Source organism: Nycticebus coucang, chromosome 3 (genome assembly GCF_027406575.1).
Source record: "Nycticebus coucang isolate mNycCou1 chromosome 3, mNycCou1.pri, whole genome shotgun sequence".
NCBI classification, from domain to species: Eukaryota; Metazoa; Chordata; class Mammalia; order Primates; family Lorisidae; genus Nycticebus; species Nycticebus coucang.
Window position 1 is genome coordinate 127,713,540 of NC_069782.1, and position 20,850 is coordinate 127,734,389.

Sequence of the window (20,850 nt, forward strand, 5' to 3'; positions counted from 1 at the left end):
AGAAAACATCACACAGGATAACTAATCTTTTCTTGTCTCCCCCAAAACTATTCTTAGGCATATCATTTTCAAAGTACAGAAAATCAAATATAAAGAAAAAATTCTGAAAGAAGACAGAGGGGGAGAAAATCTTATACACAGAGAAACAAAGATAAGAATTACATTTGACTTCTCCTTGGAAACCACATAACCCTGAAAAAAGTGGTGTTATTTAAGTAAAAGTATTTTGGAATACCTAAATCTCTGAGAGTAAAAAATCACCAATCTAGAATTCTTTAATCTATAAAATTATCCTTCAAGGCAGTGCTTGTGGCTCTAAGGACTAGGGCACTGGCCCCATATGCTGGTGGTGTTGGGTTCAAACACAGCCCTGGCAAAAACTGCAAAAAAAAAAAAAAAATCCTTCAAAAGTGAAGGAGAAACATAAATTTTCTAAAAAAGTAAAAATTGAGGAATTGAGGGACTTATTGTGTAACATCAATAAAGTTCCCTTAATTCAGCAAAAATAAAATAAAATAAAATAGGTCAGAAACATGCACCTACATTTTAAAAAATGAAAAAAAGAGTAAGTGAAGACACAATCAAATTTTTATTTTTCTTCTTAAATGCCTATCAGATAATAGTTTTTTCAAAATAATAATAGAAAGATAATGTATTCAGTTATGTGTGTTTATGTATCTATCATATATACATATGCTTAATATATGAGTAAACTGAGTGGCAGTAATAACACAGGGATGGATGGGAGGAATGAGTATAAAAAGAATGACATACCATGACCAAGTGGGATTTACCCAAGTATAGAGGCTGGCTCAACACTTGAAAATCTAGCAAAGTAATCTCTGACATCAATAGTCTAAAAAGGAAAAAAATGACATGATCATAACAATAGATGTAGAAAAAAGCACTTGACAAACTCAGCACCCATTCATAATAAAAACTCTCAATAAATTATAAATTGAGGGAAAATTCCTCAATGTGAAAAAAAACATCTATAAGAACATCATACTTAATGGTGAGAAATTAGATTTCCCACTAGATCAGAAACAGGGCAGGAATGTCTTCTCTCACTACTACTTTCAATATCATAGTGGAAGTCCCAGCTAATGTAATAAGACAAGAAAAAAGAAAAAGAGGGTACAATGATTTGAAGAAATAGAACTATCTTTGTTTGCAGATGACATGACTATCAATGTTGAAAATTCAGAAAAAGCAACAACAAAAAAGCTCCTAAAACTAATAGGCAATAATAGCAGAGTTTCTGAATACAAGATTAATATACAAAAGTCAATTGCTTTCCTAAATACTACCAACAAATAAGTGAAATTTGAAATTAAAAACACAATTCTATTTACATAAACACCCCCCAAAGAAATACCTAGATATAAAGCTAACAAAATATGTACAAGATCTATATAAGGAAAACCGAAGAAAAATCAAAGAAGAAATAAATAAGTGGAGAAATAGTTCATGTTCATGGATATAAAGACTCAAAATTGTCAAGTTGTCAGTTGTTCCCAATTTGAGCTATAGATTTGATGCAATCCCAATCAAAATTTCAGCAGATTGTTTTGTGGATATCAACAAACTGACTCCAAAATTTATATTAAGAGGCAAAAGACTCAGATTATCCAACACAAAGTTTTTTAGAAGTAACTTTTAATTCAGTTTTAGAACAAAAAATAATTCCATTAAATATGAGCTAATTCAAATTTTAATTGCTTTTATTGTTTTGTGTGACATACCACAGTAAGTAATTGAGATTGACTTTTTAAAACTTAAATTCCCTACTCTCAAAAGAGGTAGTGTATTATTAACACAAAATTCTACACTGAACTCTATAAATAGCAATAAAATAAATTGAATATAAAATAGAAATTTTTTAAAAAGTAAAAGGTGAAATAAATCAAAATATGTTAGATGATTTGGAAATATATTAAAACACTATAATTAGTAGTTTGGCTATTACATGTATTTAAAGAATTAGTACAGTTGTGGTATAAAGTAGATAAATGCAGAAAGTGACTTTATGTACTCTAATGCTACTCTTTCAAATATATCATCTATGTAACATTTTCATAGTCCAGTCTTTCACTTTGTGTTAAAATTTTCTTTGTTAAAATGGTCATTACAATTAAAAAGAAAGCATCTAAAAAAAAGTAACTATACTATATGAATACTACTTTTTATGTTTACTAAGAATAAATTGAGTAATTCAATATTTACAAGGGCTAATGAAATTAGATATCATTGCTAGAATATCTTTTTTTCTGCAACATAATGTTTAAAGAGAAGAACAAAGTTGGGCTGACACTACCCAACCTCAAGACTTCCTATAAAGCTATATTAATCAAGAAAGTGTGGTATTGATGAGAGAATAACTACTTGGATCAATGGTACAGAAAGGAGAGCCCAGAAATAGAACCCCATAAATTTAATCATCTGATCTTTGACAATGTAACAAAGGCAATAAAATGGAATAAATATAGTGTTTTCAACAAATGGTGCTGGAAGAACTGGAAATCCACATGCAAACCACTGCCCCCCAATTCCAAAACTTAAAGCACAAAAAAACTTGAATCTAGATACAAACCTTACAACCTTCACAAAAATTAACTCAAAATGGATCATAGATCTAAATGTAAAATGCAAAACTATAAAATTTCTAGAAGATGAGGAATCCTAGATGACTTTGACTATGATGATGACATTTTAAGATATAACACCAAAGGTATAATCCATGAAAGAAATAATTGATAAGGTAGACTTCATAAAATTAAAACTGCTTTGCAAAAGTCAATGCCAAGAAACGAGAAGACAGCCATAGGGCAGGAGAAAATATTTCCACAAGGCATATCTGATAAAGGACTAGTATTCAAAACTTTGAGAGTTAAAGAACTCTAAAAACTTAATGATAAGGGGAAAAAGAAAAAAAAAAACACCTCAGCTCAATTGAAAAATGGTCCAAAGATCTTAACAGATACCTTACCAAAGAAAATATGCAGATTTTTAAAAATGTTCTACATCATATGTCCTCAGGGAAATGCAAGTTAAAATGGCAATAATATATCACTACATAAGAATGGCCAAAATATGGAACCCAGACAATATTAAATGCTGGCAAGGATGTAAAGTAATAAGAACACTGATTTATTGCTGATAGGAATGTAAAATGGTATAGCCACGTTGGAAGACAGTTTGGCAGTTTCTTAAACTAAACATACTATTGCTATATGATCTAGCAATTCTACTCCTTGGTATTTGACCAAATGAGTTGAAAACTTATATTCACACAAAAACTCACACATGGATATTTATAGCACCTTTATTCATAATTGCCAAAACTTGGAAGATGTAGGTGAATGGATAAACTGTGGTACCATTTGGACCAGGGAATATTATCTAGCACTAAAAAGAAATGAGCTATTAAGACAGAGGAGGATATGAAAGAACCTTAAATGCATATTATTACATGAAAGAAATCAATCTCAAAAGGATAAACACTTGGATTCCAACTACATGACCTTCCAGGAAAGGCAAAATTATGGCGACCATAAAAAGATCAATAGTTGCCAGTAGCTCTTGGAAGAGGGATGAATAGGTAGGCAAAGGATCTCTAGGGAATGAAAATGCTCTATACAGTACTATAAAATGGATACAGATAATACATATTTCTCCAAACTAATAAAATGTACACCACCCAGAAAGCACCCCAATGTAAACTGTGGACTTTGGGTTATTATGATGTGTCAATGTAGGTTCACCAGTTGTAATAAATGTATCACTTTGCTGGGGAAAGTTAAAAATGGGAAATGTTACACATCTGTGGGGTGAAGGGAATACTTAGGAAATCTCTGTAACTTCCTCTCAATTTTGCTATGAACCCAAAACTACTCTAAAAAAGACAACACATAGAATTAGAGAATATATTTGAGAGTCATTTTTATGAAAGAGGACTTGTATTATAAAAACACTTATAACTCAACATTAAAATGCCTTTTAAAGAATAAAGTAAAAAAATGACTTTATTTGAAAAATAACCCATGAAATGAGAGGTACGGGATTTCGAAGATTCTAAAAGTAAATGCACAAGCTGACGTTGTAACTAAATATTCTCTGTCACTGAAAATTTATCAGTAGCATATTTAGAATGTACAACAATGGCAATATTCTTATGTTCCTTCTAAGGAAGGCACTGTTTTAAGCACTTACAAGAATCCTATAAAGTATGGACCCCTAGCACTGCCGTTGTACAGATGATGGAAGATGAGGGAATCTGCCGAATGAGACACAGCAAGGAGCCAGTGGAGCTGAAAGTCATATCCAGTTCTGTCTGACTCCAGAGCCCAAGCTCTTAATCACCAAGCTATCCTGTCTCCCTGTACACACCATGTACACAGCACCTGACAGTAAAAGGCTGCCTTATATCTTTCCATTAGTAAGGAGTGCACTGCAGCCCCTAGAATCCCAGTCACTGAGCATCTTTAGAATTCTGTTAGGATAGACTGTACTCAGGGTATCATGGAGGGTATAAATATAGGAGAGATGACTTCTGTTTTCAAGGTGTTTAGGGAAGAAATCAGAAGTAACCTAACAATTCCAATGACAAAAGAAAGCGGTAAATGTATTATTTGGGTAACTAATATTATAAATGACTACTAATGACATCTTTCTTTTATTTTTATTTTTTAAATTTTTATTTATTTATTTATTTATTTATTAAATCATAGCTGTGTACATTAATGTGATCATGGGGCATCATACACTGGTTTTTATAAACTGTTTGACACATTTTCATCACACTGGTTAACATAGCCTTCCTGGCATTTTCTTAGTTATTGTGTTAAGACATTTACATTCTACATTTACTAAGTTTCACATATACCCTTGTAAGATGCACTGCAGGCATAATCCCACCAATCACCCTCCCTCCATCCCCCTCCCCCCTCCCTCCCTTCCCTTTTCCCCTTCCCCCTATTCTTGGGTTATAACTGGGTTATAGCTTTCATGTGAAAGCCATAGATTAGTTTCATAGTAGGGCTGAGTACATTGGATACTTTTTCTTCCATTCTTGAGATACTTTACTAAGAAGAATATGTTCCAGCTCCATCCATGTAAACATGAAAGAGGTAAAGTCTGCATCTTTCTTTCTTATTGGCGTGGATGTGGAGAAAAGGGAACACTTCTACACTGCTGGTGGGAATGCAAATTAATACATTCCTTTTGAAAAGATGTTTGGAGAACACTTAGAGGTTTAAAAATAGACCTGCCATTCAATCCTATAATTCCCCTACTAGGCATATACCCAGAAGACCCAAAATTACATCATAACAAAAATATTTGTACCAGAATGTTTATTGCAGCCCAATTCATAATTGCTAAGTCATGGAAAAAGCCCAAGTGCCCATCGATCCACGAATGGATTAATAAATTGTGGTATATGTACACCATGGAATATTATACTAATGACATCTTATTACATAAGCTTTTCCTAATTCTTTCCTCTACTCCTCCCTTCCAGCCAGTAATAATATTCCTACCTCTGAGGTTTAGAAAGCCTATTGTCTATTGATCATTTGGAGCCTTTCCTCCCTCCCTTGCTTTTATAAATATTTATTGAGTACTTCCTATGCAGGGGACCTTATGATAGGCTCTGTGGGATACTGAGTGAACAAGACAGACCTTAGCATATATCTCCTACTAACTATCTTTCCAAGTTACTGCTTGATGCTTATGCTGCATCACCCCATAGAGATTATACACATGCTGAGAAGGAAGCTAATTTTATTTTCTATGTTCCCTGGAAACTAAAACTGTGCTTTTCTTTGGTGCATGCCATAACACCCTTATAGGAGGTTATCAATGAAACTTTAAACATATACAAAAATAGAATTGCATAACAAGCTCCCAAATATTCTGCCCATTTTCATTTCAAAGTCTGATGACAGGTGACAGAGGGTACAAATGGAGATGGCTAGGTCAGTGACAAGGAAACACTGCAGACAGTAGGCTAAGTCAGGGATGCAGGGAGCAGGCAGATGGATACACCATCTTTATCTGTGTAAAGGGCAGCAGATAGGAAGCAAAAGGGTTTGCCAATGCTGGTGGCAAGGGCAGGGTAAAAGATGGGACCTTGAGCTAAACTGAGCCAAGCAGTGTGCTGGGCACCCAGTACCTGCCATGTGTGGTCTTAGAGGCACCGCATGACTTCTCCAGTGTGACTAAGTCTCTTTGCCCCTGCAGCCTTTGCAGGTGTTGTTCCAGCAACTCCTCTGATGGCTGCCTCTTCAGTGAAGATTTCCTTGGCTACACTTTTCAAAGAGGTCTCTACTCCTCATTGTTCAACATAGCAATCTGTTTTCTTCCTGCACAGCATTCTGAGTTTCATAATTAATTGTTAGTTTGCTTTTCTAGTTTTAGTTTCTTTCTAAACTGTAATCTCCACTGAGGGTATGGTGTCTTTCCCCTTCAGCTTTATTTTCTTAGAAAATATAATAGATACTCAGTAAATATTTGTCCTATGAATGAATAATTGGCAGTACTAAATATTTTCTTAATATCCCAATAATTGAAGGAAGAGTTGAGTGCCAGAGCATAGAGGAAAAGGAAAAAGTCATTTATAACTTAATTATGGCAAAGGGAAGACTCTAATTGAGTGGTTCTCCATTGTGGCTGCACATCAGAATTAGCTAGGCTTTGAAAAAGTACCAACACCTGAGATCTTCTATAGACCAAATGAATTGGAATCTCTGTGGAAAGGTATTTTTAAACACTATCATGTGGGGTGGTGCCTGTGGCTCAAGGAGTAGGGTGCCAGCCCCATATACTAGGGTTGGTGGGTTCAAGCCCGGCCCCAACCAAAACTGGAAAAAAAAAAAAAAAACCTATCATGTGTAGACTGGCTTGAGAACCACTATTCTAATGAAGAAAGGCTATAAGGGTGGCACCTGTGGCTCAGTGAGTAGGACACAGGCCCCATATACTAAGGGTGGTGGGTTTGAACCTGGCCCCGGCCAAACTGCAAAAAAAAAAAAAAAAAAGGCCAGGCATTGTGGTGGGCACCTGTAGTCCCAGCTACTCGGGAGGTTGAGGCAAGAGAATTGCCTAAGCCTAGGAGCTGGAGGTTGCTGTGAGCTGTGAGGCCATAGCATTCTACCAAGGGTGATAAAGTGAGATTCAAAAAAAAAAAAAAGGATTGTGACAAGATGAGGGTAGTGAATTCTAGAGTAGAAGGCATGTTGTCTAGAGTCAAATTTAGAGTACATAAAAATGGTGTGTTCTATTCAATCTTTTCAATGCTTAAAACCAAATCAGGGATGAAACAAGAAAAAAGTGATAAAAGTTGAAAGTTAAATTAGTAAGTGAGGTACCTACTGACTAATAGGTTTTCTAAAATCTTGTAAATAGTGCATTACATTTAAATAATAATTAAAAACAGAATTTATGTTTATTTGTTCTATTTCTATCTTTAAAAGAACTTATGCTTTTATTTAAGCTGAGCACCACAAAAACAATTGAATTAGAAAAAAATCAATGTATTATCTTTGATTCTGATGGTCACTTTTATCAGAGGCTTATTTATTGGTTCCTAAAGGTCATAACCAGACATAACTGGGCTTATGATATTTGCAAATATAATATCTAAGTTGAGTGGAGGAGCAAGATGGTGGCCAAGTAACAGCTTCCTTGCAACTGGGCACGGTGAGTCTGGGGAGAGAAGATTCCAGGCATCTCTGGCTGATGATCCGCCCAGAAACATCCCTTTGCGGACACAGGGAGTCAGCGTGAGACCCCCCATGAGGAGGACAAAAGCAGTGGAGAACTGGCAAGTGTCTGCGTGCGTTCATTTGGTCTACTCCCATTGGCAGCTGTAAGTACAGCAGCAGTGTGATTGCAAACTAAAAAGGCCTTACCTGTGAGCTGTTTTGTTTTTTTGGACTTGGCACTCAGTTGAACTACCTTGGGAGATCTTGGGCAAGAGTACAGAGGTCTTTAAGTGTTGTCTAGGGCCCCAGACTAAGCCGCTGAGCTAGAAGGAGTTAACAGTGTTCAGTTGGGGGCTGCCTGGAGCCATTGTGGGAGAACTGCCCTGGCAAGCTGTGCCCTCAGGCAAGGATTGGGTGGGAGCGAGTAATCTAGAGACTGAGCAGCCTAAAGGTGGGAACTGAGATGCCTTATAGCCGTAGCCCTCAGGGGCATAGGGTGAGACTGGTTTTGGCACACTGGGTAAGTAGATCACTTCAGGAATGATCCTAGCAACAAGTGCTTTCCTGGGAAAGCTTCTGCTTAGCGAAAGTTAGCAGTTTAAAGTGCCTTTTCAGAGGGCTGAGGGGAGATTTAGGCTCTCACCCTGCGGGGTTTGAGAAATCAGCAGAGGCCTCCAGTCTCCATCTTGTACAGCTGTACCAGCATTGTGATTAACATCTCATACCCCAGAAGATCACCTGTTGCCCAGACAATATCCAGCAAGATATATATACTGCTTTTTTTTTTTTAAATTTCAACATTTTCCCTATAGATTTTCCTTTTCTTTTTTCTTTTCTTGCTTTTCTTTCATCATTTTTCTAGTTTAAATATAATTCTCCATTGTTGCCTTTTTCAACAATTAGAACTTCATTTTTGCTAGTGTTTCTATCCTTATTATTTGGTTTTTCCTCTAATTTTACCCCATAAAGTTTTCTATTTGCTTGTTTTGGTTTGATTTATAGCATTTTTGCCTTTCCTCTCTACTTGGTGGAGGTGGGGTACTGTGCCTGAACAGGCTAGCAAAGAGCTGCTGACCTCAAGGGAACCACCCAACCCAGCACCCCCCAGAGGTAGGGGGTTTTTAAGGTTGGGTCAAAGTACCCCACTGTACACCTATATTGCTCTTGTCTCCCTCTTTTGGTGCCGCTCTTCTTTTTGTCAATATTCCCTCTTACCCACCTCCTCTCCTTTGTCTTTTTTCTTTCTTTTTTCCCATGTTGCTCTTCAATCTTCTCATCCTCTGGTCCTGTACCAAAAGGACTCATTGAAATTTTAATCCAGAGGTATGGCAACTTAAAGGTCAAGAGGAAGTGAAAGGAAAATTAGGGCAAGGAAACAGATAAAAGAAATCACTCATGAGAAAGAATCAGCAGAAAAATCCTGGCAATGTGAAAAACCAGTCCAGAGCAACCCCCCACCAAGGGACTGTGAGGTAGCTACTGCAGAGGATTCTACCTATAAAGAAATGCTTAAAATGATAGAAAGGGACTTTAGAATACAGATGATGAAAACAATGAAGGAAATGGTGGAAACAATGAAGGAAACTGCTGATAAAGTGGAAAATAACCAAAAGAAAATTCAAAAACAGGATCAAATAAGAAATGAATGATATGAAGAATATAGAAAGGATACAGCAGACCTGAAGGAACTGAAGCAGTCATTTAGGGAACTTAAAGATGCAATACAAAGTATCAACAACTGATTAGATTATACAGAAGAAAGAATCTTGGAGGTAGAGGACAAAGCTCTTGAGATAACTCAAATATTTAAAGAGGCAGAAAAGAAGAGAGAGAAAGCAGAACGTTCACTGACAGAATTATGGGACTTTATGAAGCGTTCAAACAAACGAGTTATAGGTATCCCAGAAGGGGAAGAAGAATGCCCCAGGGGAATGGAAGCCATTCTAGAGAATGTTATAAATGAAAATTTCCCAAATATCACCAAAGATTCTGACACATTCCTTTCAGAGGGATATCGGAACCCAGGTCGCCTCAACTCTAACCAAGCTTCTCCAGGACACATTGTGATGAACCTGTCCAAAGTCAAGACAAAAGAAAAGATTCTTCAGGCTGCCAGGACTAAGTGCCAGTTGACCTACAGGGGCAAATCCATCAGGGTGACTGCAGACTTCACTAATGAAACTTTCCAAGCCAGTAAACTATGGTCATCTACCTTTAATCTACTTAAACAGAACAATTTCCAGCCCAGAATTCTATATCCTGCTAAGCTAAGCTTTAAAATTGAAAGGAAAATTAAGGCATTTCAAAATTAGGAGAAATCAAATCATTTACTGATATACAAACATTAAGGAAATTTGCCACAACAAGACCAGCTCTACAGGAAATACTTCAACCTGTTCTACACACTGACCATTACAATGGATCAGCAGCAAAGTAAGAACTAAGCAATTAAAGGACAGAACCTAACTTCCACAACAATGCAAAAGATAAAACTAAGCAATGGACTCTCACATAGTAAGATAATTAGATAACATATCAATTATCTCAATAAGTTTTAATGGCTTGAATTCCCCACTGAAGAGGCATAGATTGGTTGACTGGATTAAAAAACACAAGCCATCCATTTGCTGTCTGCAGGAAACACACCTAGCTTCAAAAGACAAATTAAAACTCTGAGTTAAGAGTTGGAGGACAAGTTTTAAGGGAAATGGAATTCAGAAGAAAAGAGGAGTTGCAATCTTATTTTCAGATACATGTGGATTTAAAGCAACTAAAGTCAAAAAAGACAAAGATGGTCACTTTATATTGGTCAAGGGAAAAATACAACAAGAAGACATTTCAATTCTAAATATCTATGCACCCAATTTAAATGCTCCCAGATTCTTGAAACAGACCTTACTCAGTCTGAGCAATATGATATCTGATAATACCATAATAACAGGGGACCTTAACACTCCTCTTACAGAGCTGGACAGATCCTCTAAACAGAAATTAAACAAGGATATAAGAGATTTAAATGAGACCCTAGAACAACTGTGCTTGATAGACGCATATAGAACACTCCATCCCAAAGATAAAGAATATACATTCTTCTCATCACCCCATGGAACATTCTCCAAAATTGATCATATCCTGGGACACAAAACAAATATCAACAGAATCAAAAGAATTGAAATTTTACCTTGTATTTTCTCAGACCACAAGGCACTAAAGGTAGAAATCAACTCCAACAAAAATGTTCAACCCCACACAAAGGGATGGAAATTAAACAACCTTCTGTTGAATGACAGTTGGGTGCAGGAAGAAATAAAACAGGAAATCATTAACTTCCTTGAGCATAACAACAATGATGACACAAGCTACCAAAACCTGTGGGATACTTCAAAAGCAGTTTTGAGAGGAAAATTTATCACTTTAGATGCCTACATTTGAAAAACAGAAAGAGAGCACATCAACAAACTCACAAGCCATCTTATGCAATTGGAAAAGAAGAACAATCTAAGCCTAAAATCCAGCAGAAGAAAGAAATATCTAAAATTAAATCAGAGCTCAATGAAATTGAGAATGAAACAATCAGAAAACAAATGAAACAAGGAGTTGTTTTTTTGAAAAAATTAATAAAATAGATAAGCCTTTGGCCAGACTAGGAATAGAAAAGTAAAATCTCTAGTAACCTCAATCACAAATGATAAAGGGGAAATTACAACGGATGCCACAGAGATACAAGAGATCATCTCTGAATACTACTAGAAACTCTATGCCCAGAAATTTGACAATGTGAAGGAAATGGATCAAAATTTGGAATAACACCCTCTCCCTAGACTTAGCCAGGAAGAAGAAAAATTGAGAAGGAAGGAATCTTCCCCAACACATTCTATGAAGCAAACATCACTCTGATACCCAAACCAGGAAAAGACCCAACTAAAAAGGAGAATTTCAGACCAATTTCACCCATGAATATAGACGCAAAAATAAAAGACCATATGATCCTCTCAATAGATGCAGAAAAAGCATTCAATAAAATCCAGCATCCTTTTCTAATTAGAATACTGAAGAGTATAGGCATACATGGCACATTTCTGAAACTTCTAAGCTATCTATGACAAACCCACAGGTAATATTTTACTGAATGGAGTGAAACTGAAAGCTTTTCCTCTTAGAACTAGAATCAGACAAGGTTGTCCTCTGTCACCATTACTGTACAATGTAGTGCTGGAAGTTCTAGCCAATACAATTAGGCAAGACAAGGAAATAAAGGGCATCCAAATGGGAGCAGAGGAGGTCAAACTCTCCCTCTTTGCTGATGATATGATCGTATACTTAGAGAACCCCAAAGACTCACCCACAAGACTCTTGGAAGTCATTAAAACATACAGTAATGTTTCAGCATATAAAATCATGTCCACATGTCAGTAGCCTTTGTATACGCCAATAAAAGTCAAGATGAAAAGCTAATTAAGGACACAACTCCCTTCACTATAGCTTCAAAGAAAATGAAATACCTAGGAATATACCTAACAAAGGAGGTGAAGGATCTCTATAAAGAAAATTATGAAATTGTAAGAAAGGAAATAGCAGAGGATATTAACAAATGGAAGAACATACTATGCTCATAGCTGGGAAGAATCAACATTGTTAAAATGTCTATACTTCCCAAAGCAATCTATCTATTCAATGCCATCCTTCTTAAAATACCAACATCATACTTTCAAGATTTGGAAAAAATGATTCTGCATTTTGTATGGAACCAGAAAAAAACCCCATATAGCTAAGGCAGTTCTTAGTAATAAAAACAAAGCTGGGGGCATCGCCATACCAGATTTTAGGCTGTACTACAAAGCCATAGTTGTCCAGACAGCATGGCACTGGCACTACAAATAGACATTTGTAATTGAATAGAAAACCAGGAAATGAAACTAACATCTTACAACCACCTAATCTTTGATAAACCAAACAAGAACATAACTTGGGGGAAAGACTCCCTATTCAATAAATGGTGTTGGGAGAACTGGATATCCACATGTAAAAGACTGAAACGGGACCCACACCTTTCTCCACTCACAAAAATTGATTCAAGATGGATAAATGACTTAAATTAAGGCATGAAACAATAAAAATCCTCAAAGAAAGCATAGGAAGAACACTGGAAGATATCAGCCTGGGGAAAGACTTCATGAAGAAGACTGCGGTGGCAATTGCAATAATACCAAAAATAAACAAATGGGACTTAATTAAGCTGAAAAGCTTCTGTACAGCTAAGGAGACAACAACCAAAGCAAATAGACAATCTACACAATGGGAAAGGATATTTGCATATTTTCAATCAGACTAAAGCTTGATAACTAGGATCTATAGAGAACTCAAATTAATCCACATGAAAAAAGCCAACAATCCCATATATCAATGGACAAGAGACATGAATAGAACCTTCTCTAAAGAAGACAGACGAATGGCTAACAAACATATGAAAAATGCTCATCATCCCTAATTATTAGAGAAATGCAAATCAAAACCACCCTGAGATACTGTCTAACCCCAGTGAGAATGGCCCACATCACAAAATCTCATAACTGTAGATGCTGGCATGGATGTTGAGAGAAGGGAAAACTTTTACACTGTTGGTAGGACTGCAAACTAATACAACCTTTTTGGAAGGAAGTATGGAAAAACCTCAAAGAACTCAGGTTAGACCTTCCATTTGATCCTGCAATCCCATTACTGGGCATCTACCCAGAAGGAAAAAAATCCTTTTATCATAAGGACACTTGCACTGTTTATCGCCGGTCAATTTACAATTGCCAAAATGTGGAAACAACCTAAATGCCCACCAACCCAGGAATGGATTAACAAGCTGTGGTATATGTACACTATGGAATACTATCCAGCCATTAAAAAAAATGGAGACTTTATAGCCTTTGTATTAACCTGGATGGAAGCGGAACACATTATTCTTAGTAAAGCATCACAAGAATGGAGAAGCATGAATCTATGTATTTAATTTTGATATGAGGACAATTAATGACATGGTGGGGATGGCGGAAGGGGAGAGCAGAGAGAGAAAGAAGGAGGGAGGGGTGGGGAAAGGAAAAGCAGAGAGAGGAAAGGAATGAGGGGGTGGGGCCTTGGTGTGTGCCACACCTTTTGGGGGCAAGACACGATTGTAAGAGGGACTTTACCTAACAAATGCAATCAGTGTAATCTGGTTTCTTGTACCCTCGATGAATCCCCAACAATAAAAAAAATAATATCTCAGATGAAATAACCTTAAATTTTTCATATTGTGGCATTCACAAAAGCGTCTTCCAACCTGTTAAAGGGCACTTATTTCCTTTCTTTCTTTTCATCTTCCTCCCTCTATTTCTTTCTTGTCAGATTATTTCTAGATGATTTCTAGTGTTTTTGGTGATCTGATGAGGTCACTCCTTACTATCTGCTGGTTGCTTTGAGGATGGCACACTGTGCTTCTAGGCTTAAGTGCAGGGAGACTGTAATTGCTTCTTCTCCCTAATTTACTTAGGTTGCCACACAATTTGCTGTAGCTGTAATCTCTCAGTATTGCAATCTGGGAACAATACAAATGGTCAATGGCAGAGTGAGATTGTCAATTGCAGTTTCTCAGTGACTCACATAATGTGCTGTCATTAGCACTTTGATGTGACATATCATGGTTTCCAGGGCTTATTGGGCCATTATACATACCAAATAAAGATGTTAGAGCTAGCATTGCAGCCTTGTTACTGCCTTAATTGCCTTTACTGGGAAAGGTTGGCAACATCTTCTCTAGAGTACAATAAAATATAATTTTTAGTTTGTCTTTAACCATTTGTAGTCAATCTCTCTCAAGTGCAGAGTTGCAACTTTCTTTTTTGTTTTCCTAATTTTCTAGTAATTTAACTTTTACCAAAAAAATCTACTTTTCATACTTTAGTCATCTACCTGAATTTATTTCCAGATATCTGAGTAAATATTAAAATTTATATTATCTTACCACAGTTATGTCCAGGTCATTAATGATTATCATTGTGATTTAAGGAATTTTAACAAAGACTTTATAAAGAATAAGAGCAGTTAACATTTATTGAGTATTTACTATGTGGTAAAAGATACATATGCGCTGGCTCATTTAATCCTTTCCACCAACCTTTAGAGGTGGATTCTATTACTGTCTTCATTTTATCAGTGAGAAAATTGATGCTTACTGAGATCTAGTAATAGACCCAAGGATACATAGCTAATAAATGGTAGAGCTGAGTTTGAAACGCAAGTCAAACTGATTCCAAAGCCAACACTTTCAAGCAGTACATTCAAATACTTCCCACTCGCAAGCCGAACACTGTTATCCCCATTTTACAGAGGAAGAAATGAAGATTCATGTAACTAGAAAATTATGGTGTTACATTTTGAGGCTGCATCTTTCCATTTCAGGTCCAGAGCTCTTTCTATTTCCCAGGCTGGCTTCCGTCCGGGTGAGCTGTTACAATGCTAATGTCATTGCTGACATGCTATGCACACTGCTCACGTTGATAAACAAGCAAGGGAGGAGAACTGGTAGTAGTGAATCAGAGAAGCTTCTGTGTAAATGCATCAGGGGTGAAAGACCTGCCTGCCTGTTGAGATGGAGCAAGGCACAGGCTCTGATCCGACCAGCCAGATTGTAGAGTCACAGAGGAGAAAAGAAGCAAGTCATGTCCACTGGGCATGCAGCCCAGGTGCTTTGGCCACTGACATGGAGCCAGCCTGAGTCTCAGTGATTGATCCTGCAGCCAAGGATGCCCTTCTCTCAGCAGCAGCAGGCTCCCACAAAGGCAGCTGCACATGGAGAAGTCTTTGTCAGGGCCCCTAATGAGAGGATTGGGTTTCACATCACAGCCACCCCTAAACAGGTATACTCTGATTCTTTCATCTTCCTGATGGCTCCCACGGGAAAGAAAAGAAAGAGAAAGGAGGCTACACCAAGAAACAGGTCACAAGCTGTTTTGGCTGGGTTTTGTACCTCCCCAGCCTGACCACCTCCAGGTCTGTAGCTTTGAAATTCTTTAATTTTCACACACACTGTGTGGCCACTGGATAGTAATGAGAAAAGCTTCTTCAATTTTTCGTAATCCATCCACCATGACTCACTGGAAAATAAATGTCTCTGCACCTTTGCACATGCTATTGCCTCTGTTTGGAAGATTATTCCCAAATCCCAAACTCTTCTTCCTGTGGCTAACTTGCCCTTCTTCAAGATCCAGCTGAGGTGTTTTCTGCTCCAGCAGCCTTCCTTGATGCTCTATGCTTTCCCTGCACCCAGTCTAGCCTCTGTATTCCTCTTCTGACTATAAGCATTTTTGCCACAGTCCCTGCTATTTGCTTTATTTCTACTCTAAGTTCCTTAAAGCAGGGATAGCGTCTGCAGGGTTTAGCTCAGTATAACGCAGTATGAGTGTAGTAAGTGTTTTTGAATAAATGAAACATAAATAATAAATTTATATTTGCTTACCTAATTAAAACACTTAGTCCTTTTGAAATATTCTGCTTTTCTCATTAAAAAATAGTCTTTACTTTTCTCATATTTCAAAAGCAATGATGTTTATTACAGCAACTTTACATGTAAAAAACTCCACAGAAAAAAATAAAAATTGCCTGTAATCCCACCACCCAAAGAAAAAACATTTTAACATTTAGATGTAGTCCCTTTCAGTAATTTTCTATGTGTATGTATATATCAAATCTGAAACCTATTGTCATATCTAATTTTGTCAAGGATAGTAATTTTTGGAGGTTGACAGAGATGTCATTTTGAATCCCAATTAAAGTGGTGGTAAAACTGGAACACAAAGTTACACATCTAATTAATGGCAGAGCTAGGATTAGAACCCACACATCTGTCATAGTTTCTGGCTCCTGCTGCTCCCTGTGATGCCTCCTAATTGGGTGGTGGTCTTCTTGCATTAATTCAGCATCAACAAGACATGGGATTTTAACTGGGTGTTCTTCCTCAGTAAAGAGAAGGATTTACAGTGAGCCTGTGTCCACACCCTGGCTATGCAGTGCATAATAGGTACAGCCTCTAACATTATGAGGGAAACAAGAATTGGGCACCTAGGATCTTATATTAGGCTAACCAACTGCGCTAGGCAGGCACCAGTAAGAGTTGGTTCCTTCTCAATGGCCAAATAATACCTAACAGTGATAGCCTGTCACAGAACATGTCACTATGGGGCCACAGAGGTTCAATTTCACCATCGACTAGAGAGTTATACTCCAATCCATGACCAGTGACTATATTCCAGAATAATGTACACAGCAGGTCCTCAACAAGTATGCAAAGAGCCTATTTGACTGTATGTGATTATTAAATAGAAGCAGTGGGCACAAAAGAATGCTAACAGCAAATATCCACATTGCTATGCCCAGTGTAGAAAAAGTAACCCAATGTGATCAAGATTTTTATTTTTTTCTAAATAGAGAACTAAAGTGTAATGTTGCAAACACACACCAAATTATTATCTCTGCAGATGAAGGGGCCATATTTTATTTATGTGCATGTCCCTAGAATGCCTAACACAGAGCCAGATACATTTGAGGCATCAATGTTTTTTAAATTGATTTATATTTGTGTGGAGATTGCTTTTTCTAGCCTGGCGTGGGAGTTCAGAGATTTTGACTAGTAATTCACCATTCCTTTCCCTGAAAGCTCTGTAAATCAAGCTTTTAAAAAAAGTAGCAAGCTAAATTCCAAAACCCTCTCTGTGGAGAAATGCCCACGGCTGGTGGGGTCTGGACTATGTCCACTGAATGTGCAGATCTTTTCTACACAAACAGCGCCTAACTCCCAAGGGAGCCCATGACTGACTGACCGGCTGTGGAGACTCACATATCCCCTTTTTCCCAGTGGCAGGGGGGGTCAGGGGAAAAGGGTGGGAGTGAAATGATGAAGCACGGCTGAACTAAATATTCTCCTCTTCCCAGGAGAAGGAAAATCTCACAATAGGAGGAGGGTTGGCACTTTTCTAGAGGAATAACCATGAAGAACATGGGATGTAGTTGAAAATTATCTTTTCTGAGGATGTTTCTCTTTTAAAGGGCCATCCTCATATTCTTTCTTACCTTATACTGGCACTATTGGAATGGCCCTGGCAGAACTGGGCTGGAATGCCACAAGCTGAGATTAAAGTTGACTGGATGGGGAAGGATGATATGGCCTATAGGTTGAGGAGCCATAAAGCCATGAACATCACTTCTTCTGAATTTATCCAAGAGCACTGGTTTGGGGAGGCAACCAAAAAACAACTTCCTAATCCCCTAAGCCGTTAACAAACTCTTTTGAAGATTTAATGACAATGTAAAATCCGCAAGTTTTTATTGGCAGTATTTAGTTATCAATTGCTCAATTCTCTGAAATGGCAACCAATAGGATTCCCAGGTCTGTCTCCATTACATATTCCAGGGGCCTATTGGCAAAGCCTGTCAGATTGGTGTTCTGGTCTACTCTTGTAAATTCTTTCCAGGGGAGGCTTAGGACACACTCCCAGCTGCCAAGTTCTCTACTTATAAGATGCAGAATTTATTAGCGCAAAGAAGGATAAAAAGAAAGCCTGCTACTTTTTAAAGTGCTTTTACATACGGTTTCTGTATTAGAGCTTGGTGTTTCCAGAAATACAGCTGCCCAGCTCATTTGAGCCTTTGTGCTAAATCAATGGAACTTGTTTTTGCTTCCTATGAATTTCTATGAGCTCAGCTTCCACCACATTATCGACTGAGGTCTATTGTGCTGAGCTTTTAAAGGAAATCACTGGCAGCAACCCTCATCTGGGGAGAATAAAGCCAGGAGGACTTGCACCTTTCATTTACACATGGCCATACAAAGATACACAAAGGGTTGATATGGAATTCAGGTTTGTCCACCTCTGGAAATGAAGCCTATCTAGTCACCCTAAGACCATCTTTTTCTAGATTGTTCTTCTCTTCAATTTCCAAGCATGTCTGTTTTCATTTCAGACTCAATTCTTAGGCAAAATTGGCCTCAGATCATAGCAAAGACACCTAAGATAAATTGCTGTGAGAAATACTATGGCACAGTGAAAAAAAAATTCTAAGATTTAGAACTGGAAAATTCTGAGCATTTCAGCTCTATTACCTGTCTGACCTTGGATAAGTTACTTAATAACTTTAGTTTCTCGTTAGCAAAATAAGTATAGGTAATCACATTTGTTTCATCAGACTGTCTTCAGAGCAATTATGACAAATTGCAATTATATTATTTATACGTTTATTTACTGCTCATTTCCTAGTATGATTCACTACATTATAAACTACAAGAATTCAGAGATCTTGTCTTTTTGGTTCACCACGGTGGCCCATTACCAGGAATAGCAATGAGCACACAGTGCATGATTAAGAAGAGTGAAGGAGTGATGGAAGAGAAAAAAGAAAGAATGGCAAGTGTGTTCCGGTCTTGGAGCCTTTGTGTCAGCCTCTTCTCCCCTGCAGTATTATTCATTTATTCGTTTACCTATTATTAGTCTCTTCTTCAGGAGCTGATAGTCAATAAATATTTATTTCTGTGTGACATTACATATGTTTAATGCTTACATTTCATAGATAGTTTTCTAATTATTTTTTTTATTTTCACAGGTATACAGGCTAAAACAAAACAAACCTCTGTGATTCCAAACTGAAAACTCCCTCTTCACACCTTCTCACCCCAGCACCCCCACACACACCTTGAGAATGAAAGCAACTGTGCCAGTTGGTTTTAATATTTGTGATTTAATTGGAGTATTGGAGTCATGCACACCCAGGGATACAATAATTATAGGGTTCTTCTGAGCATGGAAATGCTATCGTTGGCAAGAAACAAGCTATTTTTGGTTCTGGGCTCGGAAGGCTCCTGGCTTAGGCTTGGGGGTGAAAGGAGTGGGTAGAAATAAGCAGAGGGAAACAAATGGTGGGGACACTTACTGGTGCCAGTTTGGGTCTGTTTACTGTGGATCAGAGAGCAGCCATAGTTCTGCAGTGAGAGCCCTGGACCAGAGCACAGGAACAGGTTCCAGGGATGGCTTGCCGTCCCTCCTTCCCTGCCCCACCTCAGGCTATCAGTATTTCTGTTAAATGAGGCTGAACTGGATTATCTCAAAGGAGAATCACACCTCTGAAATTCTATAAGTTAATGAGAGGAGTCTGATCATGATCATGATGTCTATGCAAAAGGATAACCTGTGTAATATTTTTGATAAGCATAGCTTTTCTGGACTAAGAGGAATTTCTCTGATTGGTTAGTAAGGTCACTAGACAAACTCAGATTTCTGCTTTTGCTATTCTACTTTATTTTTTTCTTTCCTTTACCTTCCTAGAAACGTTAGTAATCTAGGCAAATCTCCTCACTGTCACATAGGAATAACTTCTAACTGTAAGTGCACTTCAGCCACTCCCCACGAGATGGGTTCCTAGTGTATCTGATCTTGGCTAACACTTCCCCATCTGCTTTCAACATGTTGCACTTGACTTTTACTAATGTCTCCTATTAGCATTAAAGAAAACAATCTGGAAAAATTCACTCTCAAGCAGAGTTCAAACAGGCCACAAGTAGATGTGGAATCTCAATTGCACAAGGTTTTTAAACATAATATCAGTAAATATATAAATATGTAAATGAATATATGTGTATATTCATACTATACATGTATGTGTCTGTGTGAATATGTGTGTGTATAGGTGTGTGTGTGTATGTGTGTGTGTGTGCACTGAAGCCAAAAGTTCTGTGAAATGGGTTAAGGAAGCAAAGATAAAAATGCTTCTGTGCAATTTATGAAATTAACTCATAATAGTGAGAGGTGAAAAATTATCCTGGTATGAAATTAAAAAAAAATGAATGATATGGAAAAGGAGTTGGGAAGCTTTTTCCCACACTTACTGGTAAAGGGTTAAAATTCTGGTCCACAAGGTGATTGTATCCATGGTCAAAAAATGAGTGCCGTATCACAACATCAATGCCCCGATTGGCCAGCATTCCTAAAGTGTTCAGCCATCTAAAAGGCAACAGAAAAAACCTGTATCAATACATTTTTAAATGGAATGTAACAAGCTCTGTAGAGATTGGTCCTACCTAAACATATAGTCCAACACCTTCCCACCAAATTGCCATAGTATTTTAATGGAG

The 20,850-nt window shown here is 37.4% G+C and overlaps 1 protein-coding gene across 1 annotated transcript in view; it reads right to left on the minus strand.

Moving 5' to 3' along the window:
* HPSE2 (heparanase 2 (inactive)) overlaps positions 1-20,850 on the minus strand; it is an 841,015-nt gene that overhangs the window by 126,345 nt on the left and 693,820 nt on the right. Inside the window, exon 9 of the mRNA XM_053585648.1 lies at positions 20,605-20,719. Within this exon, the coding sequence (XP_053441623.1) occupies positions 20,605-20,719 (115 nt within the window). The remainder of the gene's footprint in view (positions 1-20,604; positions 20,720-20,850) is intronic.